The sequence below is a fragment of the Copidosoma floridanum genome, unplaced genomic scaffold (genome assembly GCF_036245765.1).
Source record: "Copidosoma floridanum isolate Cflo_tuat_1 unplaced genomic scaffold, Cflo_Japanese_pri ptg000030l, whole genome shotgun sequence".
In the NCBI taxonomy this organism is placed as follows: domain Eukaryota; kingdom Metazoa; phylum Arthropoda; class Insecta; order Hymenoptera; family Encyrtidae; genus Copidosoma; species Copidosoma floridanum.
Genome location: NW_028321907.1, coordinates 8,934,762 through 8,961,620, shown reverse-complemented (window position 1 = coordinate 8,961,620; position 26,859 = coordinate 8,934,762). Strand labels below are relative to the sequence as shown.

Here is a 26,859-nt window from a genome sequence, read left to right as displayed (position 1 = left end):
CGTTCATGTGTCATTACTTGCTACTACCACTATTTGTGATACTTCACTGCTCCCCTCGTAGTAACGATCGTGAAAGGCAAAGAAATATCAGAGTTCGTATTGGTAGTGATTTTTATGCTTTTAATTTTTGTTTCCTTTTATTTCACCTGTTTCGTTCATTAATTTGTTTGGAAAGAAGATGGAAGCAAAAAAAAGAGACAGCAAAAATCGGAAGACTCGATCGATCACTAGGTTTACCCATGGATCTTTGGAGACTAGAGAAATAGCTGTGGTCTGGGTAATTTTTAAAAATTAAAAGTATGTAGGTACTTTAGGCAATTTGTAGGCATAATAAAATTCTTGGATCGGCCAATTTTTTGAATTCCTAAGTAACAAAAATAAACAAGAGATATATAAAGCTGATTGTAGAGGCAAAAAAAGTAGTACCGCAAGGGGAGAAAAAAAGGTCAGCGAAACCATATATCCAATCCAATCGTCTGGTTAAATTACGGGACCAGCAGCAAAGCTCTGAGCCATCGTCTCTCCTCGAGCAGCATAAGGGATGTTCAAAAAGATGTGTGCTCGTCTAAACCACGTTATAATTTTGCACTGTTCGAGGCAAATGGATAGCGACAAAGCAATACTATTAAGTGATGCTCATACCCACCGACACGGAGGAAAAGAGTGTATAAAAGGTCAAACGTACAATCGTGGTGGTCGGTATAAGAGCTCACGTGTACTATTTATATTTATCGTATGGGGCGATTTGGATTTTAGAGTCACCCCGTGTGAGCTCACTTTTGGTTGGAAAAGGGAGTAGGGGGTGGGTGCGTTGGTGAGGTAGGTTGCATTTGAATATTAATCAGAGGTAGCAGATATGTGCGGGCTGACGCTCTATATACACGCGTGCGTGATATACGTACTTCGCTGGCTTACTCGGCCAAATTTAAGGCTGAATTTATGACGTGAGCTGAGGATCGTTAGAGAGAGAGAGAGAGAGAGCGCATGAGAATTTTACATCGCACTATGTGTTACAGGTTTTGAATTTTGAAGAAGATGATAAGTCTGAGTGATTTATATGGTAAGATTGTGGAGTGTTCTGTGTTTGATATTTATTTATTTATTTATTTTTTGTACTACAAGTAGACCGATTATTTCGTATACTAGTGTACGCTTGAGTCAAATAAACCAATTTTATTTCAATTAAAATGTACTTTTTACGTTTTGATACTTTTCGATTAAAAATGTATTTATTAATTCAAAAATTTTTACTTTTTTCATCTGTTATTGAAATCTGTTATAAGTAATGAATTAAAAAAAAAATATTTTACTTCATTTACGTGTTATTAAGTATCAGAAAGCTTGTTTGTTAGTTCTAAAAAAATTACTATTTAGAATATATAAAATAAAATGCAGTTTTAATTAACAAACAACTGTACGTTTTGAAAAATCCATTATCTGTGACAATATTTTTTTCTCTTCATTATTTGTGCTTGTATACAAGGTATTAACTTTTTATAACATACAGATCAATGACAAAAGGTGATGAAGCGAAAAACGTAAGAGCAGTGGATACATTTTATAATGTGTTTGTTAGCTATGTAAAAGTATATTTTTTCAAAATGCCAGCCTATGAAGGATTGCAGTAGTTTTTTTACTCAAGTATTTTACGCTTTTGGTAAATGAATTAATTTTTGATGAAGAAAAATATTGAAAACACACAGCTCTCTGTAAACAAGGCTAAGTTAAATCGATTTTCTAACGACAACTTCTCGTGATTTTGGTCATCGACCTTATCTCGTATGATATACTATACTGTAATCCTTTGAATACTTCCTCAAAGTTTCGTGCAGCTAAACCTATGATTTACTTTTTATCTTCTTAAGTGAAACTCGAAAAATTGGTTTTAGTAATTTAATTAAAAATTTGTGCGTGAGAGATAGAAATCTAGTACATGTACATATATTAATCAATTTCAGGTCAGTTTGGATACGACCATAAATGAAATAGAATAAGTATGAGGATTAAATTAACATAAATTTTAACACTGATCTAAAGCACGCCCAAGCATGCAATACCTATGATTTATTAGTCTTTTAGATAATATTAATGTATCATGAGTAGGAAATGATGTACTGATAATAGTACAAGAATAGTACAAGATTTTCTAAATAGGTGCAGGTACAGTCTGAAGCTTATAAAACAAAATCAACACTATGCATACGCAAGGGTATTTTCCCTGCTCTATGAACGAAAAGGTATACAGCATATTTTTAAAAAAGTTGTAAGAAAAATCTTGCCTTGAATAATTTATGGGGGGAAAAAATTCTGGCACCCACAGGTGCAAGAAAAAAAAATTTGCAAACTTCTCTGGAATACTGTTTCCGTAATATGTTCAGTGAAATGCAGCTCTTCTAATTTAAAAGTAAGGACGCGACTGGCTTAATAAAATCAGCATAAGCATACGCATCAGCATACACGCAAATTCCAAATCCAATTCACAGGTGACACGTCTCGAGCTCCAAATAAGGTTTTCTCAAGATAGCTTTTTTTTAATTCAAGAGGAAATAAAAAAATTCGCTACAACATTTGGAATAGAAGAAAGAGAAGAAGGTGGCGAAATGAGGAAATCGATCGAGAGAAGTGCCTGCGCATCTTCCTCTAAGCGTAATTATTTCGCTTGGCCTTTTTCAATTCCGGAAATACCGAATCGATCGGGTGATAGCAGAGCCGCTCGCTGTCTTCATGCAAATGATTCTGCTGCATGGCGATTTCCTCTGCTGCTCCAAAGAAATATGAATGACAAGCTGCCGGTGTGCTGTGGCCTCGTTATGAAAGGGACATTCCGCTTGAGCTCCTTTTCGCCACGGAAGATTTTCTTTGCAGCTGCAAGGTGAAGGAAAAATACGAGCAAATAAAAGAAGCTCGACTGAAAGAGGTAAAAATAGATGGTTGGTTGCCCATGCGCGTGCATGTGTTTAGCTTCGACGTTTCAACGAGGCATATGTTATTGGTGTTTTGCGACGTTAAAAAAAATTTCTTTGAGTCTGTAACTTGGTTATGTACGTAAAGAGGTAAGATATTTCTGTAAAGTTCAATTATTTATAACATGTTTGATAGGGCTGGAAAAAAATTGCCAACTCGCTCGATCCATCGCATTTTTTTGCGTTTGCTAATTAAAAAAAAAGTTTTTTTTAAGAAGAATGAAAATAAGCCTGGTAATAACAGCAAAATAATGCATACAAGTTCCAACTTGGAGGGCGAGTGGAGAAGTTTAAATAAAAACTCATACAAGAGCGAAAAACTGTAACTTTAGAACAGAAAGAGCGCACCGGAAACATTTTAAAGAAGAAAGTCAAAGAAAAGAGTAAGTCCGATGGGATGAGGAAAGTCAGCGGGAAGAAAAAAAGTTGTCGCTGGTGTAACCTAACCAAACGATGAAGTCTATATAGTGTTTCGCTCTCTAAGTACTGGGAAGACGTTCCTTTTCTGTTAAAATTAGTCAGGAAGAATACGTTCTTCCAACTTTCCTAATACCATTTCTCCGTGAGTATAATTTCTCTCTTATTTATTTACTTTGCTGATCAAGACTCTCACTTGGTACGAAGTTGGTAGTAAGAACTGTCAATGAATTCATCCACTCTAGTGTCAATTAATACATACTTATCTACTAAATTAGTAAAGCATTTGAGGTGATAAATATCTGCAAGAAATCATAAATTTTTTAGACATTTTTTATGGAATCACAGGAAGAGATAAGATGTTTGGATTCTAGAAAAATTTAAACTTTTTCTTTTTTGATGAACAATACTATGTGTTCCCCAAACCATCATCCTACAAGCCAGTCTCCAAAATAATCTTCAAATCCTTGACGTGATAACACAAGAGTTCGCAATATTATTAATCTATTTTTTGTAATGATGTATTTCTACTTCATTACTATGAATTAGATCTAAAATAGCGTTCTTAGAGTAAAGTAAATCTACTGAAAAAGTCAAAAGCAACCGCTCGAAACAATGCCAATGAAGCATTCAATATACTTAACTTTTGAACTAGCACGTGTGCTTTTGACGAAAACGTAGGTAAAAAAATATCGCGTGTCTCAAATGAAATCTTCAATTACCTGTAGATTCAACATGCAACACTATCAATGGATTCCAACTTATCAATACATTCGACAAATAGGTATCCACTTCAATTACCTGCTTCGGAAAATTTATACATTTGCCAAAGCGCGCAGACGATCAGCTGTGGCAACATAAGTCACACACTCGACAATCCATCTGTCTCCAATCTATTTGACCAACGTATCTCACATGCGAGCGATACGTCACTCTCGATCGGTGTTAATGAATAAGAGATTCTTGGTGTGGACGACCAATGGCGTTTCACGCGAGTTTTTTATCGTTCTCTGTGACATTGACTTATCATCGGTATTAGTCAAGGTCAAAGCGCATTTTGAAGCTTAACAAGTAAAAGTTCGACACACGAGTCTAAAACGCTTGTAAACTCTCTAGGTCTAGAGATAAATGGATTTGGAAATTTGGTATTAAAAAGGTGATTTTTTTCAAAATAAATCGATGGTTATACGAATACTCAACAAAATAAACAAAGTACCCGTTTGAAAAAAATTTTTACCACGATAATTAGACATAACCTTCCATGACCTACAAATTTTTAGTGAAAAAAAAAAATATGATGATTGGGAGTTATTACTTTTATGACCGTACTATAAATTCCCAGCATAACGACACCTCCACGAAAACCCATACAGTACATTTATGTGTCCATTAAAATAATTTTGCAGTTAAATTTTTTAATGGAAAGTAATTTTGCCATTTCACGAAGCTCTTTTAATTATCAAAAAAAGCAGTGCACAGAAATGGTAAAAAACATAGTAGAGTTTGATTAATTATTTTACAAATTACAGCCGTTTTCTTACTGATAACCAAGCTTGGTATCCAAATGCAAAAAATCAAGTCTACTATACATTGACTGCGTCTTATAGGACTCTTTTCGGCCATGTTATATACTTCGTTATCTTATCACTCTTTGTGAATATAACTTTGAAATCATTTGTAATTGCAGGCAAATATTTTTTTCCAAATTCTTTTCACAGCCTAAGTAATGTTTTTTATTGTACGTCACAAAAGAAAATTCTGAATTTCAAGAAAGTTAGTTTTACTTCAGTAGCTTAGACTACCAATAAAGGCTAATATCGCATCCATTTCAGAAATGCAAACTTCATGTATTTTACCGTTAAAAGTTTCAAACTGTAGAAACTGTTAAAAGCTCTATCTCTCCCTCTCTCATCCTCTTTTTTTCATGCCCATTTAGCATATTTAAAAATTACACTTGTGCCATGAAAAAAAAAAGATAATTTTATGCTTTGACTCATGAAAAGGATAACAATTTAACATTAAGTTGTGTCTTTCTTGTGACAAGTTTGAATGATATCTGCAGCAAACGTTGTCTGCAGACTCACATCAATCATACTTACATTTTTTTTCCATAAAAAGGAAAATTTTGGTATCTCTCTTTTATCATTTTTTCAGAGATACTTCCAAAGCTTATGAACTTTTTATAGTTCATTAATTTGACAGTAAAAAATGTTTTCCAAATTCTTACACCCTCACTGATTCAGACAACACACTTGCAGATACAATAGGTAGAATCACATTCATAATTTTTGGACAAATACGGTTGTATATAATGCCTCACAGGAGCTTGAAACTACGTTTAACTTAGTACAAAATTTAAATTTCAAAATGTTATATTTCATAAAATTCTAAGTATGGTAATATAAAGTATAGTATGGTTATATAGTAGTAAAAGAGGAGTAAACATAAAATACAGTTTAGCAAACAAGTTATAACATTGTGAATTCATATTCGTCACATCGCGTTGGCGTACAAGGTCCAACGAATGGACTTGCAATCGATATTATCGGAATAATGGTTCATACGAGAGGCATTTCTCTCGTAACGCGCGCTCAGGGATATATTTTCATGAGATACTGGTAATATCAAAAGAATTTTTATTCTTCGTGTTTTGAATTTAGTTTTTATTGCACTGTAAGATCATGCTGATGAATCACAAGTTTTAGTTTACGATTGAGCTAAACAATTGTTAAAGGCGTCTTATGTGTTCAACCGTTTCAAATGAACACGTATTGCATAAATGTGGAGATCCTTTTGTGATAATATGTATATGACAGCTACGCTGTTGATGATATAGTAATAAGTGAAACAAATTTCATTACTTTTTATTATCGTTTATGTAAAATTTCAGTAAAGCTTCATTTAACAGTAAGTCAAATTTTTTACTGAGCTATTAACGTGGTGTAACAGTTGTCAGGCCTTCAATTAAATTACAATATGAAGCTAGTAAAGTCGGGGTGAATTATTAGTGAGAGAGTCTGACGTTGGAAATTACTTCACAAAAGCATATTTAATCATTACGTTTGTGGGGTCTCACCTCGAATTACGTAAAGAAAGTTCTTAAAATAATTTGCTTTTGATAATCCTACAGATGGACTACACGTGCCGTATTGTAAGAGACACAATTATGAAAAATTTTTGGAAATACTTGTTAATCTTGTTCATTTTTTAAAGTATATTTTTACTCTCACATTTTTAAAGAAATCTTGCATTGTCATGTTAAAGTACGCATACATTAATCATCACGCATCACTTATTTAACTATACCATCTGCTTGACATTTTATAAATAATTGTCAATAAAACACTTTAATAAGTATTCAACTCATTAATGAGTAAATTTTACTATAAAAGAAAAGGAAGCTATGTTTACTAATAATAATTGATTTTATCGGTATGCTTATCTATATTAAAAGATATTTAAAGTCAAATATCTCATCAGAAGTTCAGCTGGCAATGACCATCCAAAATATTAATACCTACACCAGTTTTACGGTATACGTGCAGTAAGACGATAAAGTGTAGGCATGCTTAAGATATTATTTGTGATTGCCATCAAACAAAACTCTTGACGAGTATGTTCAGGCAAGTTCAAATAATACCGATCTTCAGTGATCTTAAAGTAAATATATGTATACTGTGCACTAACGAAATTAAAAATTAACAGTTGGATAAGTGTTGGAGAAAATGATTAATTTCTTCTTGTAGTCTTGAAAATTTTAAATAAATAACAAAATTTAACTCCAATGAAAACCGAAATAATTTCATAAAACAAAATTATAAATTAGAGTTTCTTTGCTTTATGGATGTAAAACTATACTTCAAAGGAATATTATTGAATTATTGGCTCATACAGCAAACACGATAAAGTTTCAAGAGAAAATCTTGGAAGCAGCAGTGAGAGGGTGAAACGTGAGAGGAGTCACTTGAAGTCATGGCCACGAATTACCTGAGATCGAAAATGGCTGTTAGAGCGAGGATTAAGAAACTCATTATGCGGCAGTTACATCCAAGACTGAATGAACGCTTACCTTATCCCTTGGATGATATTTATCTTTAGGTTTCAAAAGATTTAATTTTTTTTTCACTACAATCTTTATTAGTCATAATATGATTACATATTTTACATTTAAATTATACTCAAATTTACAAGTGTACGTAATAAAATCAACTATTCAAAATCTCAAAGTAACAAGGTGATATAAAAATATTTCGTCAATCAGACGATGTCTTACGTAGTTATTTATCTAGTTTTTCAATGTTCATCATGAAAAATGGTTCAATTACTGCAATTCACGTCCAAACAGTCGATTTTCAGGAAATGGTAAAGGCTAACACCAGAGTAACCAGCAAATGTCATGAAATTCCAAGTGCACAGTGAGAAGAGGAGGAGACATGGCCTACCTGTTGCTAAGCCTACATACTGGGATGCTGCATTTGGCAGCAAATTCTGGCATCACGTGCACTTAACCGACCATTTATCAAATCCTCTGTATGTCTGCCAGAGCAGCTAACAGAGTGCGAGAGAAAAAATTTTTTGTCTCCCACTGAGTTTATCACCTGAGTGCGTAGGTGGAAAATTGGATTCGAAGCCCGTGAGATTCCAGGAAATAGCATTATTGATCCAAACGACTGTACACGGGAGCCACACAAATTCCCGCGTATCCCTTTAAATCCGAGGTTGAATGATGCGTTCGGGTGTTGTGGGAATTGAGGTACACATGTCGAGACAAAATTTCACTTTGATTAGCTTATTGATGGTGCAGGATTTTCATTCGAAAATTTGTCAACCGAACTGGTGCTGAAATTACAGCAGAATAAATATTTTTTATTTGAGCTAGTACATGGATGTATGGATTGGTATAAATAGAATTGGAAATTAATTTCTTTCCATTAGTCAGTCTGAAAATAAGCTTGTTGGTCAATTAATACGAAAAAAACACTTTTAAATATTAAAGTTCCAATATTTATTATCCACGTTTTGCTATTGCGTGTTAAAAAATGATCAACTTTTTGGTAAATTTCACCATCTGAGTACGGTTCCTCTTTATCTCTGCTTTTCCCACTTTTTTTTCTTTTCCAAGGACACATGCTATCCAGATTATCTCCTAAGAAGATCTTAATTGATACGTATTAAATAGAGTTATCGATGTTGACTTTAAATTAAAAAAAACTGCGTTCGTAAAAGGATTCAATAAAGTCACAAGAGCCTAATAAAATACAACCTCGAAACAAGAGCGCAATCAACTGGACAGCTATCGAGCCGTAGTAACTTTATTGCGTAAATAAAGTGTTCACCCGAATGAAAAAAATCAAGCTTTAAATCCAGAGTAATTACTCAGAGCTTGTCTCGTATCAGTACGAGAGACGAGATTCAGATTTATTTGGCTTGGATTAGTTTTTTTTACGTATACGTTACGATTCCATCGTTTTTCGCGAGTAGCCGTTTAATCGAGCTCGACCAATGGTTGATTGTGCCCACGGCGTTGGGAATATTGTTGCAAAATTGACAGCTCGTGAAACACCTAGTCAGCCACTGGAGAAGATCGTTGATAGAAAATTGTAGCTTCGCATGAGGAATATATTTTATCGAAGAGATTGAATGCAGTAAAAAAAGAGAATGAAATTTTTAGCACTTACTAAATTATTCATTTTGATTAATTTTCTATAAAAATCACGGTTAAGTTGTAAATAGACGATGTAAAAAGGACCTTAGCCAGAGACTTTTCCGTTTGAAACCAAATGAATAAACACCTAATCAAGTGAAATATGTAGTATAAATAGGTTCCATGATAAATTTAGTGATAACAAATGTACCAATTTTTCCTTATCAAGATGCCTATACTGCCACTTACAATACAACCTGCGATGTTCACGATAACAAAATACACGGAAAATCTCATTTTAGATAGAGCTAGGGTTCTCATGTAATCCCACTTTTTCGAGATGAAACAAAGTCTCCTCATGCATTATTCATAGAGGTGTATACCTAAGCATGCGAGGGCAGTCCTTACTCGTACCAGTGTATTTTCTTTGAATTTAGGTAAGCTCTGGAAAAAAGTGATAATCTCGGAGACTCGATACATGATATAATCATAGTAGATGTTTTAAAAGCACGGCAATCTCACTTAAGTTGCTAGTGGGAAATGGGCTTTAATTTTTATTTTATAATCCACAAGTTTGAGTAAGAATTATACTTTTTTTCGTTATTTTCTCATCCATTCCATCGTTTGATCATGATACTTACAATGAAATTAAATTCAGAAGATAATTAGGGGCTACACGTGTCACGTATCTCAAATGAGCTTTAAACTATAAACTCAAAATCATTTGAATTACAACTCTTTCTGCTGACGTTATCAGAGAATTTCAAAAGTGTTTATGTGACTTCAAATGTCTTTTTTAGACTTTTGCAGTCCTTTTAAATAATTCACCCTTCGTCTCCATTGATTCAAAGTGCTCGGTACATTCATTTTTCTTGATGTCATACACACACGTGATTCACAAAATGTATTTGATGAGAATTGAGTGGAACCTTGACGTATGATTGTTATTGTAAAAAAATGCTGATACAACTACTGTACTTCATCACGGAAAAGACATACTTTAAAAAAAAAATTCTGGATACAAGAAACCAGCTGAGTTTTATGACTTGTAGCAATGAGCAAACATGTATCCGAGTGTCTTAACAATTGGCCGAAACTGCAAGCTTATCTTTGCATCAGCTCGAGGAGAATCATGTGTTTATTTTTAGCACTTTTGAGAAATACATTTTTTTACTTCTTTTTGTGTTAGCTGTTGTTTGAGTAGTAAAAAATAAAATATTGGTAAAAAATGTTCTTACTTCTTGAGAGGTGTACGCACAAAAGCCTCAAAATTTTCAGCAGATAGCTAAGAGATAGAGCCAGTTCAAGATATGGAATTTGATTATCATGTACACTTTGTCTCATAAATACTTTCGTATACAAATGCTTTTCTTATTTATTTATTTTTTTTTTCTTGTTAGTAACAAATTTTAGTTGGAAATTTTGTAATAGGTAAAATCGTGTGAACAAAAGGTCTTTGATAAATTAACTAAGATTTTTTAGTACCCCGCGAGGTATCATCACCTTTGGAAATAAGAGGGAATAAGAGGAACTTTAATTATTGCTGACAAAGTTTTAAAATACTTTTGGGAATCAATCCTGTAAGTAACCATAATTGATTCTAATTATAATATCAGAAAAACGAAACAAAATAATTTGGAAGAAGCTATTTTTTATACACCCAAGGTAAGATCGCTGCTTTTTTTAATGGAAATTAAAATAATTCTCTCTCGACCCTAACCATCGATACTTGAAAAATTTAAACAGAGTACAATTCAAATTGACAGTGCGTAATAGAAGGTATAAATTAATTGTTCGCTTCAAAGAAATACGTTTTAATTTTTCTTGACGGAAAATAAAAAATTGATATGCACTATATGCCAGGAACCAAGAAAAATCGACATTCTCCCTTCCTGCATCCTTAAGTTGCCCATTTGTGTATGGGGTGGATACATGCACACGTAGGAATACACACATCCACCCATCACCAGAGAAAAAGAGCCTTGGTATAAGGACAGGAGAAGTCTTGAACGGAACTCATTTCTCCTTTTTTCTCCTTTTCACTCTGCCATACAGAAAAACACGCACGTAGAGATGAAACCTATACGTCCCTGCCGTTCGTTCATATGCATGAAGCTCACCCAGCCTCTCTTTCTCTCATTGTCTCAGCAGTACACCTCTACACATACGCACGAAGAATGTGAGAATAGTAGAGAGACAGAAGACGAACTCTCTTCGTTGCTAAGGACGACCAAGGATATGTTTGTATGTGTGTGCGTGCACGTGTTCTCTTCCATACGTACCCACTTATCGTCAGTTTACCCACTTTCGCCCTAAGAAACTTATTTCGCTCGATTTTCTCTGCTCACTCATACTTTTTCTTGAAGCGAAAGGAGAAAAAGAGAGGGAGAGAATGGTTTCTGATTTCTCCTGAATGTCGGGGCGTTGGTTAGCGACGTCTTAGAGGTCAAGCAGTGTGAAATCGTGTGTTATTTGGATTAGGTCGAAGGACACGTTTCTCATTTTAGGGCAGTAGGTACGCTAATCTTCGGATTGAGAACTAATTACTACACTGCGAGAGGTTAATGAAAGCGGACAACGAGGTTCTTGGCTACTGGTGTGACAAGATGATAAATATGGTGGGGGCATCAGACAAAGATTTTTTTGTTTTTATATTTTTTATTTAGTAACTGTAAAGTGGACCCAGAGGATGCAAGAGATTTTACAGGACACCTTTTACGAAATTTTTTTAAGTGAACATAAATGTTTTAAAAGTTTCAGTATTAATGAAATTCTTTTTCAATCAATATTTACAATATAATAATGCTCAGTTGATCAGTCAAGCTCTCCTTTCCACGATTACAGTCGAGAACTCATAGTTAATGGTGAAGGAGCTTGCGAAGAAACACGTATCTCCAAACAAATTACTCTGTCAGAAAATTGATTCCAAAAGGATCTTAAAGAACAGCTTTCCACAATCTTTAGATGTGAGAGCTCACACATTGAGCAGGAGAATTTGAGTCATAAATCATAAGCAAGGATGGAACATTCAGACCTTGTATACACTTTGCTTGACGTTCCTTACGTAGAACCAATATCGTCCCGAGATGTCTGGGCTCTCGTAGCTCAGAGATATTAGACTCTCACGTCTCTAAGTATCGTACGTGCCACGCTTTTGTAACCTAAGGCAATCTTGTGTTTTATATGTATTTGAGACTGGGTACTGTGGATGAGACCAACTTTTGCAAAAAAGTTTTTTTTGCAGAGTGGGAAAATTATTATTTGGTAGGGAAATGGATGATGTATGAGGTTAAAAACTTTGACGGAAGAAATAAAATCGATTTCTGGAGTCAGCAAAAATATTGAGATGGAAAGAAATTTTCATGGGGAAATATTCTTTTTTCTTATGGAGACAAATACAAAGAGCTCATAGCACGCATAGAGATTGTATATGGATGAAGTACACACGTGAAAGCGCGTGTCTGGTAGCAGCTCATCTAATTATGAAAACAGCGTGTTTTGCGTGTAAAAAGAAAAAGAGAAAAAAAAATCGAAAAGAAGACTTTACCTTAGCTCGTGAAATGAGATTTTCCCCCTCCTTTACGACTTTCTTACCAGAGTTTGGGTTTTATCGAAAGACGTGTAAGTATTAATTAGATCTGATGAAATTTTTTTTTTTGCAGCTAATCTACTGGTTTAAGAAAATTTTTTTCTAAGTTCACAATATCATCCCAGTGTCTCTATGAAAGGTAAAACATTTTATCGACAAACTTAAATGCATTTTAATCCCATAGTAAAATCAATAACGAAAATAAATAAAATACTGTATTTTTCCTTGTATATCTTACTACCCTGCGCGTTTGTGCTTCATGCCATTGTTTTCGCTTGCGGGTATTTCTTTCTGAGCTTGTGACGTTAACGATAGGTAGCAGCCTGTTAAGAAAAAGGAGAGAGTATACTGATAGACGCTTGAAAGTCTTAATGTGGCCCTGCAAAAGTCAATCCAGATGACTAATTACATCGTGGCATTGGTTTTGAAAAATACAGTATCTAATGCTAAAATCGAACAGAACCCAGCCAATGTTGTCTAAAGTTAGTATTGCCTGGGTGACAAATACCTTTTTATTTTTATTGGCAATTCATTTACGCTGCCCTAGTTTTTACATTTTACCAAACATTTACTATTGTCTAAGGATATCGTAACCTATTAGGTTACTTCACGATGGTTTACTTAATTATTTTACTAGAACAATAGATACTAGAGTATGTTACTTTTTTTTCCGATAGAGTTATTCATACGCTTTCCGTCTGTTAAATGTTATGCAGAAAATAATGGAATTTAGAGAAAAATTTTACGTAACAAAAATAGCTACAATTAACGATTATGAAAAGTAAGTTATTAGTACGGAGAAAACTTTAACAACGAAAGTCTCAGGTAAATGAAGACTATTAAACAGCTGTTAAATAAATTAATTGAATGAGCAAGAAAGTTAAAAAAATAACAGTAATTTATCAATTTTTTTTTTAGTAAGTATAAATCTGTCAATTAAAACCTCATTTATTTAATAAGGTCTCACCCAACGTGCAACAAAAATTTATTTCTCTTCACTTTGAATTTTTTTTGCTCCAAACGTCTTTCACTCACTTATACTTTTTTTTCTCATTTTTTTTTATCTCTATGGCCTGACCTTGACTACAGTCACAACTTTTCTTGTAGCTGTTAAAGGTAAAAAAAAAAATTCTTTGATACATTTAAAAAATTCAGCCTGCTGTACTCGTATAAAACTCACATGTGGTCATTCGAAATATCGGATTTCCCGCTTACGAAATAAATTCAACCTTTATTCTATTCTATTCAATTTCTTACATGTGCGTATATCTTAATATATGTAAATACAAGGAAAAACAAAGTTTTTCGATGTCCAGCAATTGTGCGTAACCGACTCGTGACAGGAAACTAATGAAACCTAAAACAGAGCATTGACTTTTTTTTGCATTTGTTCCGTATCTTACTTTGGATAACTTCATGTAAATAGGCTTATTTTACATGCATATCGAGTAAATGCATTTGTATGAAGATGCATTCTTTTTAAGATAGACAATAATTTTAGCTAAACTTTTATTTTTTCTATGAAATTTATTAAATAATTATTAAAAATTTTCAAACTAACTCTATATTTCCGGATACCAAACAAATTAATTCTTAAAACTTTAAGAATAATAAAGTTGCTCGTAGGTATTGAAGTTTCTTCCTTAAAAAAAATTATCTTATGTTTTTCAAACAGTTTACGACAGTTTTCATAGCGTATTAAATTCATCAATATTTGTATTATGAGTCATGAAATTCTGCAGTAATTACAGAATTTATTTTCATAGATGATGATTAACAATTTAATACTTGCAACTTATTATTAATAAAATTAATTAAAATATTAAATGAATAAAAAATAAATTTTAATTCGTAATATTGACTTCTGAATTTTTACATGAAAAATAAAACTTACTGTGCACAGCTATTAGAGTTTGCAAGCAATTGATAGAGGAGAAACTTAATCTTTCGTTGGTTATAGTATTTTAAAAATATCAAAAAAATTTAACTGCATAAATAACAAGTTTTTTTGATTCGATTTCGCTTGATGAATCATTAAATCTGATTTAAACATGTTGTGTGTAGTTAGCACTTTTAATATTGGAAAAGTAACTCATTGCCAGGAAAGTTAATTAAATGTATTGAGACTACATTTATTGCCTTTTTAGTATGTAATTTTGAGTATGATTTTTTTTCAAACTACCTAAATCTTATTCTACACTGAACTCCCTACAACTTAGCACTTAGCACGAGAAACTATATTTTACGATTTTTACTACATATTTTTCATAATAGTAGTTTTCGTATTTGGTGGTGCATATTTCCAGGGCGAGCGACGGGCTCCAAAAAACCTTTGTACTTGCCCTGATTGGATACTAATAAGGTGTGAATTTTTCTACTAAGAAGTAAACATACAAAGATTTTAATTTTCCGTTGATTTATTTGTAATTAATGTATCCTTATTTCACGTAAAATTAAAAAATGTTATCAAATAAATATTTTCACATGACCGTACTAATACTTTACAAAAGACCTTGCTTGGTTAATTGATAGTGCATTTACACGTGCAGAAAGGGGCGTATGTGTGCGATCACGATTAACGTGGCTGCATCATGTATAATCTTGTCTGTACATCCGTATCTGTCTTATACGCATTTATGCACTCGTGTGTCCTCCTGTTTGGCTCCAATAAGCGTGAGGTTACACGTTCGTGCCCTCGTGTCACCACTACGCAGACCTTGAAGCACCTGTATGTGAACACGGCGCAATTAGTGGTCAAGGAACTGCAAGCTCTACAAGCAATGCTTTATAAGCTTGTCTAACTAGCAAAACTCTCCTATTTCACGCTTCTTTTTTGTAACGCAGGTCAAGGGTTGATTTTCTTTGTAACACGTCAATAAGATATTTTTGTCTAATGTGAAGTATTTACAATAATTTGAGTCATGAGTTATTCTGATAAAAATGAAAATATAAAAGAAGCTGTAAAGGGTCGAAAGTTTTTTGAAAAAAAAGATTTTCCTGTGAAAATGATAGTTCATCGTTATTTTCTTTTTTTCTAAGAAATTTTATAATTTTTAGTTTACCTAAAGAAGCTTTTGATTTGTTTTGAATTTTTTTTCATACTTGTTTCTATAATGGATTTGTTTTTATTCTGGAATTGCTTCAAGGATACTGATTTAGATGGTAAACTGTTCCTTGCGAATGCGATTAGGAGTTTTAAGAATTAACCATTAAGGTTGACTAAAAACTTTTGAAACAAAAAAAAGTCAATGAAGTAGTTTCTTATGATAAATTAGTATCATTACGTAACCGACACTAATTTCAATTCTTTTTAGAATAAATAAATTTCTACTTTTACACCAAGGGAGTGTCACGTGTTGTCATTACACTGAAATCATTTTTACACGTTTGATTTAATCAGTTGGTAACAGACAAACAAATAGTAGATTTCTAAATGTACAACATTTTTTAGATGTGTAATCGATATTAATTTAATCAGATGATTAATTTAAAGGAAACAAACATAACAACATTTTATTTCTTCTAATAACTACGAAATGTATATAACTGGTTGAAATTAAACTTTTTTTTGTTTTTTAAGAGCTTATAACTTAGATTTTTTTCCAGTTAAATAATTATTTGCAATAATTTATCAATTTATTTCTCTAATCAGTTAATAAATAATAATCTATACAATGTACGTAAACGGCTCTTTTAATGTGTTTGTGAATATTTTTACACTCAGTACAAGCGTGTACCACATTTTTTTATAAATTTTCCTCACAACAAATTTTACATTTTTAGAATGGCCGTGAGTTTTATATTTTTAGTCACAAAAAATCTTGCGTAGAAAAAATAATAATTAATAAATACTCACCCTTCGCATAACTCGAAGTGAAAAAGATGAGGTCTTCATTTTCGTGGAAATGCTTTCTGATCCGTATAAGATAAAGATTGTAGTTTGAGAAGAGTTTTCGACGTTTCAAGGGTAGATGAAACTACAGGTGGTTACTGATACGGTGTTGATCGACCTTCTGCCAACTCTTAAATTTTTCTTACCGTCAGCACTCTACACACTTATATCTACAGAATTTAATAATAAAACTAACAAAATTTTAAAAAAACAAAAAAACTTATTTTCTTTTAAAAAAGTTAAATAAACATTACTAAGTCAAGGTCAATTACAATTGATATGATTTAATACTGCGCTTTTTATTCTTGTATTAAAGCTTTTAATTAAAAAGTATACTGTTACCGTAGTTAAAGAGTAATACTGTACGTAGTGATATAGGAAAACGCGCGTACTCGGCTGATAAACGAGAAATGCGGCCGTCGATTGTCTGACCGTGCGTCGTGGCTCTATGAAGCAAGGGTGTCAACGGGAGAAAAAGGGAAAGCGGAGGAATGCCACCCCCGTTCTCTCGCGCACGCTCACCCTACCAGGGCTGCGCCTATTTTAAGGTCAAAAAGGTCTTACTACGCTCTATTTAAATAGCTATTTCGTACACAATGTTTTGTACTTTATAGTGTTTTGGAAGTTATCGGATTATTAGAAAAATAATGTGCTTTATCATTTGATGTAATGGAAATACATTCATAAAATTTAAAAATATGTGATCAGACCAACAGTATTACAGGTATATCACTTTTCAAACAATGTGAGGACTCTAATAAGTGTTGTTAAATAATTGTAAGCAGAAAAGTTATATAAAAAAAATCATCTATATATTTTTCTTGGATTTATATAATTTTAAAACAAAATAATTTTATAAGGAAAATTAAATAACAGCTAAGTCTAACATATAATAATTCTTGAAAATAGTTATTAACAAATAACAAAGAGTAAAATATTAATAATGAAAAAATAGTGATGAATGTCTTTAGTCTTCAACGATCACCTTTCAATAACAAAGAACTTCTACGATGACACATATTTTATTTCTTCAATATCAGGCTTAAGTTTTGAAGTACAAACTACAATGTTAGCAACTTTACGGCCTAAAATATGAAAGTAATATTAATAATAATTAAATATTTTATTACTAGTAATATAAATTTGCAAAATGACAATAGTCGTACTTAAAAAACTTACAGTTTCGTCTCCCTGGAGATGCAGTGCTGTAATACGGGTGATGAGGTCTGCGTCTATGAGGAATTCTTTGACGCCAAGGACGTCGGGTTGTAATATATCGACTCTGAGGTGAATACGTACGTATCTGAGTGGTACTTGGACTAGAGCTAGTAATAGACGTAAGCTTAACATTTTTATCTGCAGTTGAATTATGAATCTCTGTCACTTGATCATTTGATTCTAATTTTACTGTATTGATACTGGACTTCGTCGTCAACTCAACATCATTTTTATTTTTGTAAATGGGATTCTTATCACTTTCTGTTGTAGATGAATTTTGTAAACTTGTAACTGACGAATGATTATTGTTTTTGATAGTAACAGGGCTACTTAATGTCGTAACAGAAGTTGTGTCAGTTATTTTAGTTTGAGAAACTTCTGTGCCAGTTACACCAGAGACATTTGCCGTCACCTTATCAGTTACTTCAACAGTTGTTGGACTCAGACTTGTTTTGGGACTGACCTCGTTATCGTATTTTATATTTTGAGTGGTACTCTTTACTTCATCAAAAGTTTTTGTAATTTGTCGTGGATCAGTCTGCAAAGAACTTATGTTTTCAGTTATAGAAGATACGCTTGATTTTGTAACATCTGCGAGCATTGTATCTTGAGATGTAGTTTCAGATATTTGCATCGTTGTTTTTTCGACGTGTATGTTTTCAGATGCTTTGAAGTCTGTTATATCAACATCAATTTTTGTTGTTGCGTCAGTATCAGAAACTGTAATGTCAGAGGGTTTTTCCTTACTTCCAGATGTTGTCAAGTCATCTGGCTTATTTGTCTGTGACGGATCTTTGTTGGTAATAAGGGTATATTTATTTGAAGTCGTGGCTTCTACAGATGTAACGCCTTCAGATACGATTTCAGACGCTTCAGTTGTAAAAATCTTAGCATTTGAGTCAATTGTAGAAAAAGACTCTTCTGTTACTCTTGCATTTATGTCAGCAGTAATAAGATCGACAGTAGGTTTCATACTTACATCTGTATCATGTATTTGATTATCTGTAGTTGTTTCATCAGCTTTAAGTGTTGTTGAATACCCCAAAATATTCGTTTCTATGAAACTTCTGTTCACGGTAGCTGTTTTATCTTGTAATGTAGTCTTAGGAACTTTTATTGTAGTCATCTTAACATTTTTATCTGTAGATGGAGTATTCGTTGTTTCTGCAAATATGACAGTATCATTATTGGTTGTCGGATGATGACTTATTTTTGTTGTTACATCAGTATTATTAATTTCGTTGTCTATGGTTGTTTCATAAGGTTGTGGCGTTGTATCTTCAGGTACGTGGGTTATTAAAGGATCTTTAATGGTTGTTGGTATAGATCCAGCTATGACTGTAAAATCACTGAGGGTTTTATCATTAAATGTGGTTTCAAAAACTTTTATTGTGGTTACTTTCACATTTGTATCGGTAGATAGAGTATTCGTAGTTTCTGCAGATATGACAGTATCATTATTGGTAGTCAAATATGAACTGGGTGTTATTATTTCTTCAGTGTTTTGAATTTTGTTGTCTATGGTTGTTTCATAAGATTGCGGCGTTGCATCTTCAGGTACGTGGGTTTTTAAAGGATCTTCAATAATTGTTGGTGTAGACCCAGCTACGTTTGTAAAGTCACTGAGTGTTCTATCATCAAATGTGGTTTCAGAAAAATTTATTGTGGTTATTTTCACATTTGTATCTGTAGATAGAGTGTTCGTTGTTTCTTCAGATATGACAGTGTCATTATTGGTAATTAAATAAGAACTTGGTGTTATTGTTTCTTCAGAAGAGTAAATTTTGACGTCTACAGTTGTTTTATTAGGTCGTGTCGTAGCATCTTCAGAAACATTAGTTAGCAATGGATCTTCAATGCTGATTGGAGTAGTCTCACCTACAACTGTATAATCTTCAGGTGTTTTATCGTGTAATGTAGTCTTAGGAACTTTTATTGTAGTCGTCTTAACACTTTTATCTGTAGTTAAAGTATTCGGAGTTTCTGCAGACATGACCGTATCATTATTGGAAGTTGCATAAGAACTGGGTGTTATTGTTTCTTCAGTGTTGTGAATTTTGTTGTCTACGGTTATTTTATCGGGTCGTGTCGTAGCATCTTCAGAAACATTAGTTAGCAATGGATCATCAATGCTTATTGAAGTAGTCTCACCTACAACTGTATAATCTTCAGGTGTTTTATCTTGTAATATAGTCTTAGGAACTTTTATTGTAGTCGTCTTAACACTTTTATCTGTAGTTAGAATAATCGTTGTTTCTGCAGATATAACAGAACCATTATTGGTAGTTGAATAAGAACTTGGTGTTATTATTTCTTCAGTGTTGTGAATTTTGCTGTCTACGGTTGTTTTATCAGGTCGTGTCGTAGCATCTTCAGAAACATTAGTGAGCAATGGATCATCAATGCTTATTGGAGTGGTCTCACCTACAACTGTATAATCTTCAGGTGTTTTATCTTGTAATGTAGTCTTGGGAACTTTGATTGTGGTCGTCTTAACACTTTCATCTGTAGATAGAGTATTCGTTGTTTCTGCAGATATGACAGTATCATAATTGGTTGTCGGATGATGACTTATTTTTGTTGTTACATCAGTATTATTAATTTCGTTGTCTATGGTTGTTTCATAAGGTTGTGGCGTTGCATCTTCAGGTACGTGGGTTATTGAAGGATCTTCAATGGTTGTTGGTATAGACCCAGCTACGATTGTAAAATCACTGAGTGTTTTATCATTAAATGTGGTTTCAGAAACTTTTATTGTGGTTACTTTCACATTTGTATCGGTAGATAGAGTATTCGTAGTTTCTGCAGATATGACAGTATCATTATTGGTAGTCAAATATGAACTGGGTGTTATTATTTCTTCAGTGTTTTGAATTTTGCTGTCTACGGTTGTTTTATCAGGTCGTGTCGTAGCATCTTCAGAAACATTAGTTAGCAATGGGTCATCAATGCTTATTGGAGTAGTCTCACCTACAACTGTAAAATCTTCAGGTGTTTTATCTTGTAATGTAGTCTTAGGAACTTTTATTGTAGTCGTCTTAACACTTTTATCTGTAGTTAGAGTATTCGTTGTTTCTGCAGATATGACAGTATCATCATTAGTTGTCGGATGATGACTTAAGTTTGTTGTTACATCAGTATTATTAATTTTGTTGTCTATGGTTGTTTCATAAGGTTGTGGCGTTGCATCTTCAGGTACGTGGGTTATTGAAGGATCTTCAATGGTTGTTGGTATAGACCCAGCTACGATTGTAAAATCACTGAGTGTTTTATCATTAAATGTGGTTTCAGAAACTTTTGTTGTGGTTATTTTCACATTTGTATCTGTAGATAGAGTATTTGGAGTTTCTGCAGACATGACCGTATCATTATTGGAAGTTGCATAAGAACTGGGTGTTATTGTTTCTTCAGTGTTGTGAATTTTGTTGTCTACGGTTGTTTTATCAGGTCGTGTCGTAGCATCTTCAGAAACATTAGTTAGCAATGGGTCATCAATGCTTATTGGAGTAGTCTCACCTACAACTGTAAAATCTTCAGGTGTTTTATCTTGTAATGTAGTCTTAGGAACTTTTATTGTAGTCGTCTCAACACTTTTATTTGTAGTTAGAATAATCGCTGCTTCTGCAGATATAACAGAACCATTATTGGTAGTTGAATAAGAACTTGGTGTTATTATTTCTTTAGTGTTGTGAATTTTGCTGTCTACGGTTGTTTTATCAGGTCGTGTCGTAGCATCTTCAGAAACATTAGTTAGCAATGGATCATCAATGCTTATTGGAGTAGTCTCACCTACAACTGTATAATCTTTAGGTGTTTTATCTTGTAATGTAGTCTTGGGAACTTTCATTGTGGTCGTCTTAACACTTTCATCTGTAGATAGAGTATTCGTTGTTTCTGCAGATATGACAGTATCATCATTGGTTGTCGGATGATGACTTATTTTTGTTGTTACATCAGTATTATTAATTTCGTTGTCTATGGTTGTTTCATAAGGTTGTGGCGTTGCATCTTCAGGTACGTGGGTTATTAAAGGATCTTTAATGGTTGTTGGTATAGATCCAGCTATGACTGTAAAATCACTGAGGGTTTTATCATTAAATGTGGTTTCAGAAACTTTTATTGTGGTTACTTTCACATTTGTATCGGTAGATAGAGTATTCATAGTTTCTGCAGATATGACAGTATCATTATTGGTAGTCAAATATGAACTGGGTGTTATTATTTTTTCAGTGTTTTGAATTTTGCTGTCTACGGTTGTTTTATTAGGTCGTGTCGTAGCATCTTCAGAAACATTAGTTAGCAATGGATCATCAATGCTTATTGGAGTAGTCTCACCTACAACTGTATAATCTTCAGGTGTTTTATCTTGTAATGTAGTCTTGGGAACTTTCATTGTGGTCGTCTTAACACTTTCATCTGTAGATAGAGTATTCGTTGTTTCTGCAGATATGACAGTATCATCATTGGTTGTCGGATGATGACTTATTTTTGTTGTTACATCAGTATTATTAATTTCGTTGTCTATGGTTGTTTCATAAGGTTGTGGCGTTGCATCTTCAGGTACGTGGGTTATTAAAGGATCTTTAATGGTTGTTGGTATAGATCCAGCTATGACTGTAAAATCACTGAGGGTTTTATCATTAAATGTGGTTTCAGAAACTTTTATTGTGGTTACTTTCACATTTGTATCGGTAGATAGAGTATTCGTAGTTTCTGCAGATATGACAGTATCATTATTGGTAGTCAAATATGAACTGGGTGTTATTATTTCTTCAGTGTTTTGAATTTTGCTGTCTACGGTTGTTTTATTAGGTCGTGTCGTAGCATCTTCGGAAACATTAGTTAGCAATGGGTCATCAATGCTTATTGGAGTAGTCTCACCTACAACTGTAAAATCTGCAGGTGTTTTATCTTGTAATGTAGGCTTAGGAACTTTTATTGTAGTCGTCTTAACACTTTTATCTGTAGTTAGAGTATTCGTTGTTTCTGCAGATATGACAGTATCATCATTAGTTGTCAGATGATGACTTAAGTTTGTTGTTACATCAGTATTATTAATTTTGTTGTCTATGGTTGTTTCATAAGGTTGTGGCGTTGCATCTTCAGGTACGTGGGTTATTAAAGGATCTTTAATGGTTGTTGGTATAGACCCAGCTACGATTGTATATTCACTGAGTGTTTTATCATTGAATGTGGTTTCAGAAACTTTTATTGTGGTTATTTTCACATTTGTATCTGTAGATAGAGTATTTGGAGTTTCTGCAGACATGACCGTATCATTATTGGAAGTTGCATATGAACTGGGTGTTATTGTTTCTTCAGTGTTGTGAATTTTGTTGTCTACGGTTGTTTTATCAGGTCGTGTCGTAGCATCTTCAGAAACATTAGTTAGCAATGGGTCATCAATGCTTATTGGAGTAGTCTCACCTACAACTGTAAAATCTTCAGGTGTTTTATCTTGTAATGTAGTCTTAGGAACTTTTATTGTAGTCGTCTTAACACTTTTATTTGTAGTTAGAATAATCGTTGTTTCTGCAGATATAACAGAACCATTATTGGTAGTTGAATAAGAATTTGGTGTTATTATTTCTTCAGTGTTGTGAATTTTGCTGTCTACGGTTGTTTTATCAGGTCGTGTCGTAGCATCTTCAGAAACATTAGTTAGCAATGGATCATCAATGCTTATTGGAGTAGTCTCACCTACAACTGTATAATCTTCAGGTGTTTTATCTTGTAATGTAGTCTTGGGAACTTTCATTGTGGTCGTCTTAACACTTTCATCTATAGATAGAGTATTCGTTGTTTCTGCAGATATGACAGTATCATCATTGGTTGTCGGATGATGACTTATTTTTGTTGTTACATCAGTATTATTAATTTCGTTGTCTATGGTTGTTTCATAAGGTTGTGGCGTTGCATCTTCAGGTACGTGGGTTATTAAAGGATCTTTAATGGTTGTTGGTATAGATCCAGCTATGACTGTAAAATCACTGAGTGTTTTATCATTAAATGTGGTTTCAGAAACTTTTATTGTGGTTACTTTCACATTTATATCGGTAGATAGAGTATTCGTAGTTTCTGCAGATATGACAGTATCATTATTGGTAGTCAAATATGAACTGGGTGTTATTATTTCTTCAGTGTTTTGAATTTTGCTGTCTACGGTTGTTTTATTAGGTCGTGTCGTAGCATCTTCAGAAACATTAGTTAGCAATGGATCATCAATGCTTATTGGAGTAGTCTCACCTACAACTGTATAATCTTCAGGTGTTTTATCTTGTAATGTAGTCTTGGGAACTTTCATTGTGGTCGTCTTAACACTTTCATCTGTAGATAGAGTATTCGTTGTTTCTGCAGATATGACAGTATCATCATTGGTTGTCGGATGATGACTTATTTTTGTTGTTACATCAGTATTATTAATTTCGTTGTCTATGGTTGTTTCATAAGGTTGTGGCGTTGCATCTTCAGGTACGTGGGTTATTAAAGGATCTTTAATGGTTGTTGGTATAGATCCAGCTATGACTGTAAAATCACTGAGGGTTTTATCATTAAATGTGGTTTCAGAAACTTTTATTGTGGTTACTTTCACATTTGTATCGGTAGATAGAGTATTCGTAGTTTCTGCAGATATGACAGTATCATTATTGGTAGTCAAATATGAACTGGGTGTTATTATTTCTTCAGTGTTTTGAATTTTGCTGTCTACGGTTGTTTTATTAGGTCGTGTCGTAGCATCTTCGGAAACATTAGTTAGCAATGGGTCATCAATGCTTATTGGAGTAGTCTCACCTACAACTGTAAAATCTGCAGGTGTTTTATCTTGTAATGTAGGCTTAGGAACTTTTATTGTAGTCGTCTTAACACTTTTATCTGTAGTTAGAGTATTCGTTGTTTCTGCAGATATGACAGTATCATCATTAGTTGTCAGATGATGACTTAAGTTTGTTGTTACATCAGTATTATTAATTTTGTTGTCTATGGTTGTTTCATAAGGTTGTGGCGTTGCATCTTCAGGTACGTGGGTTATTAAAGGATCTTTAATGGTTGTTGGTATAGACCCAGCTACGATTGTATATTCACTGAGTGTTTTATCATTGAATGTGGTTTCAGAAACTTTTATTGTGGTTATTTTCACATTTGTATCTGTAGATAGAGTATTTGGAGTTTCTGCAGACATGACCGTATCATTATTGGAAGTTGCATATGAACTGGGTGTTATTGTTTCTTCAGTGTTGTGAATTTTGTTGTCTACGGTTGTTTTATCAGGTCGTGTCGTAGCATCTTCAGAAACATTAGTTAGCAATGGGTCATCAATGCTTATTGGAGTAGTCTCACCTACAACTGTAAAATCTTCAGGTGTTTTATCTTGTAATGTAGTCTTAGGAACTTTTATTGTAGTCGTCTTAACACTTTTATTTGTAGTTAGAATAATCGTTGTTTCTGCAGATATAACAGAACCATTATTGGTAGTTGAATAAGAATTTGGTGTTATTATTTCTTCAGTGTTGTGAATTTTGCTGTCTACGGTTGTTTTATCAGGTCGTGTCGTAGCATCTTCAGAAACATTAGTTAGCAATGGATCATCAATGCTTATTGGAGTAGTCTCACCTACAACTGTATAATCTTCAGGTGTTTTATCTTGTAATGTAGTCTTGGGAACTTTCATTGTGGTCGTCTTAACACTTTCATCTATAGATAGAGTATTCGTTGTTTCTGCAGATATGACAGTATCATCATTGGTTGTCGGATGATGACTTATTTTTGTTGTTACATCAGTATTATTAATTTCGTTGTCTATGGTTGTTTCATAAGGTTGTGGCGTTGCATCTTCAGGTACGTGGGTTATTAAAGGATCTTTAATGGTTGTTGGTATAGATCCAGCTATGACTGTAAAATCACTGAGTGTTTTATCATTAAATGTGGTTTCAGAAACTTTTATTGTGGTTACTTTCACATTTATATCGGTAGATAGAGTATTCGTAGTTTCTGCAGATATGACAGTATCATTATTGGTAGTCAAATATGAACTGGGTGTTATTATTTCTTCAGTGTTTTGAATTTTGCTGTCTACGGTTGTTTTATCAGGTCGTGTCGTAGCATCTTCAGAAACATTAGTTAGCAATGGGTCATCAATGCTTATTGGAGTAGTCTTACCTACAACTGTAAAATCTTCAGATGTTTTATCTTGTAATGTAGTCTTAGGAACTTTTATTGTAGTCGTCTTAACACTTTTATCTGTAGTTGGAGTATTCGTTGTTTCTGCAGATATGACAGTATCATCATTAGTTGTCGGAATATGACTTAAGTTTGTTGTTACATCAGTATTATTAATTTTGTTGTCTATTGTTGTTTCATAAGGTTGTGGCGTTGCATCTTCAGGTACGTGGGTTATTGAAGGATCTTCAATGGTTGTTGGTATAGACCCAGCTACGATTGTAAAATCACTGAGTGTTTTATCATTAAATGTGGTTTCAGAAACTTTTATTGTGGTTATTTTCACATTTGTATCTGTAGATAGAGTATTTGGAGTTTCTGCAGACATGACCGTATCATTATTGGAAGTTGCATTAGAACTGGGTGTTATTGTTTCTTCAGTGTTGTGAATTTTGTTGTCTACGATTGTTTTATCAGGTCGTGTCGTAGCATCTTCAGAAACGTTAGTTAGCAATGGGTCATCAATGCTTATTGGAGTAGTCTCACCTACAACTGTAAAATCTTCAGGTGTTTTATCTTGTAATGTAGTCTTAGGAACTTTTATTGTAGTCGTCTTAACACTTTTATCTGTAGTTAGAATAATCGTTGTTTCTGCAGATATAACAGAACCATTATTGGTAGTTGAATAAGAACTTGGTGTTATTATTTCTTCAGTGTTGTGAATTTTGCTGTCTACGGTTGTTTTATCAGGTCGTGTCGTAGCATCTTCAGAAACATTAGTTAGCAATGGATCATCAATGCTTATTGGAGTAGTCTCACCCACAACTGTATAATCTTCAGGTGTTTTATCTTGTAATGTAGTCTTGGGAACTTTCATTGTGGTCGTCTTAACACTTTTATCTGTAGATAGAGTATTCGTTGTTTCTGCAGATATGACAGTATCATCATTGGTTGTCGGATGATGACTTATTTTTGTTGT

At 33.4% G+C, this 26,859-nt stretch overlaps 1 protein-coding gene across 1 annotated transcript in view; it reads right to left on the bottom strand.

Annotated features, from left to right (window-relative positions):
• LOC106639863 (neo-calmodulin) overlaps positions 1–16,578 on the bottom strand; it is a 110,533-nt gene extending 93,955 nt beyond the window's left edge. Inside the window, exon 1 of the mRNA XM_089596276.1 lies at positions 16,470–16,578. Within this exon, the coding sequence (XP_089452402.1) occupies positions 16,470–16,508 (39 nt within the window). The 5' untranslated portion in view covers positions 16,509–16,578. The remainder of the gene's footprint in view (positions 1–16,469) is intronic.
• Between the last annotated feature and the right edge of the window lie 10,281 nt (positions 16,579–26,859).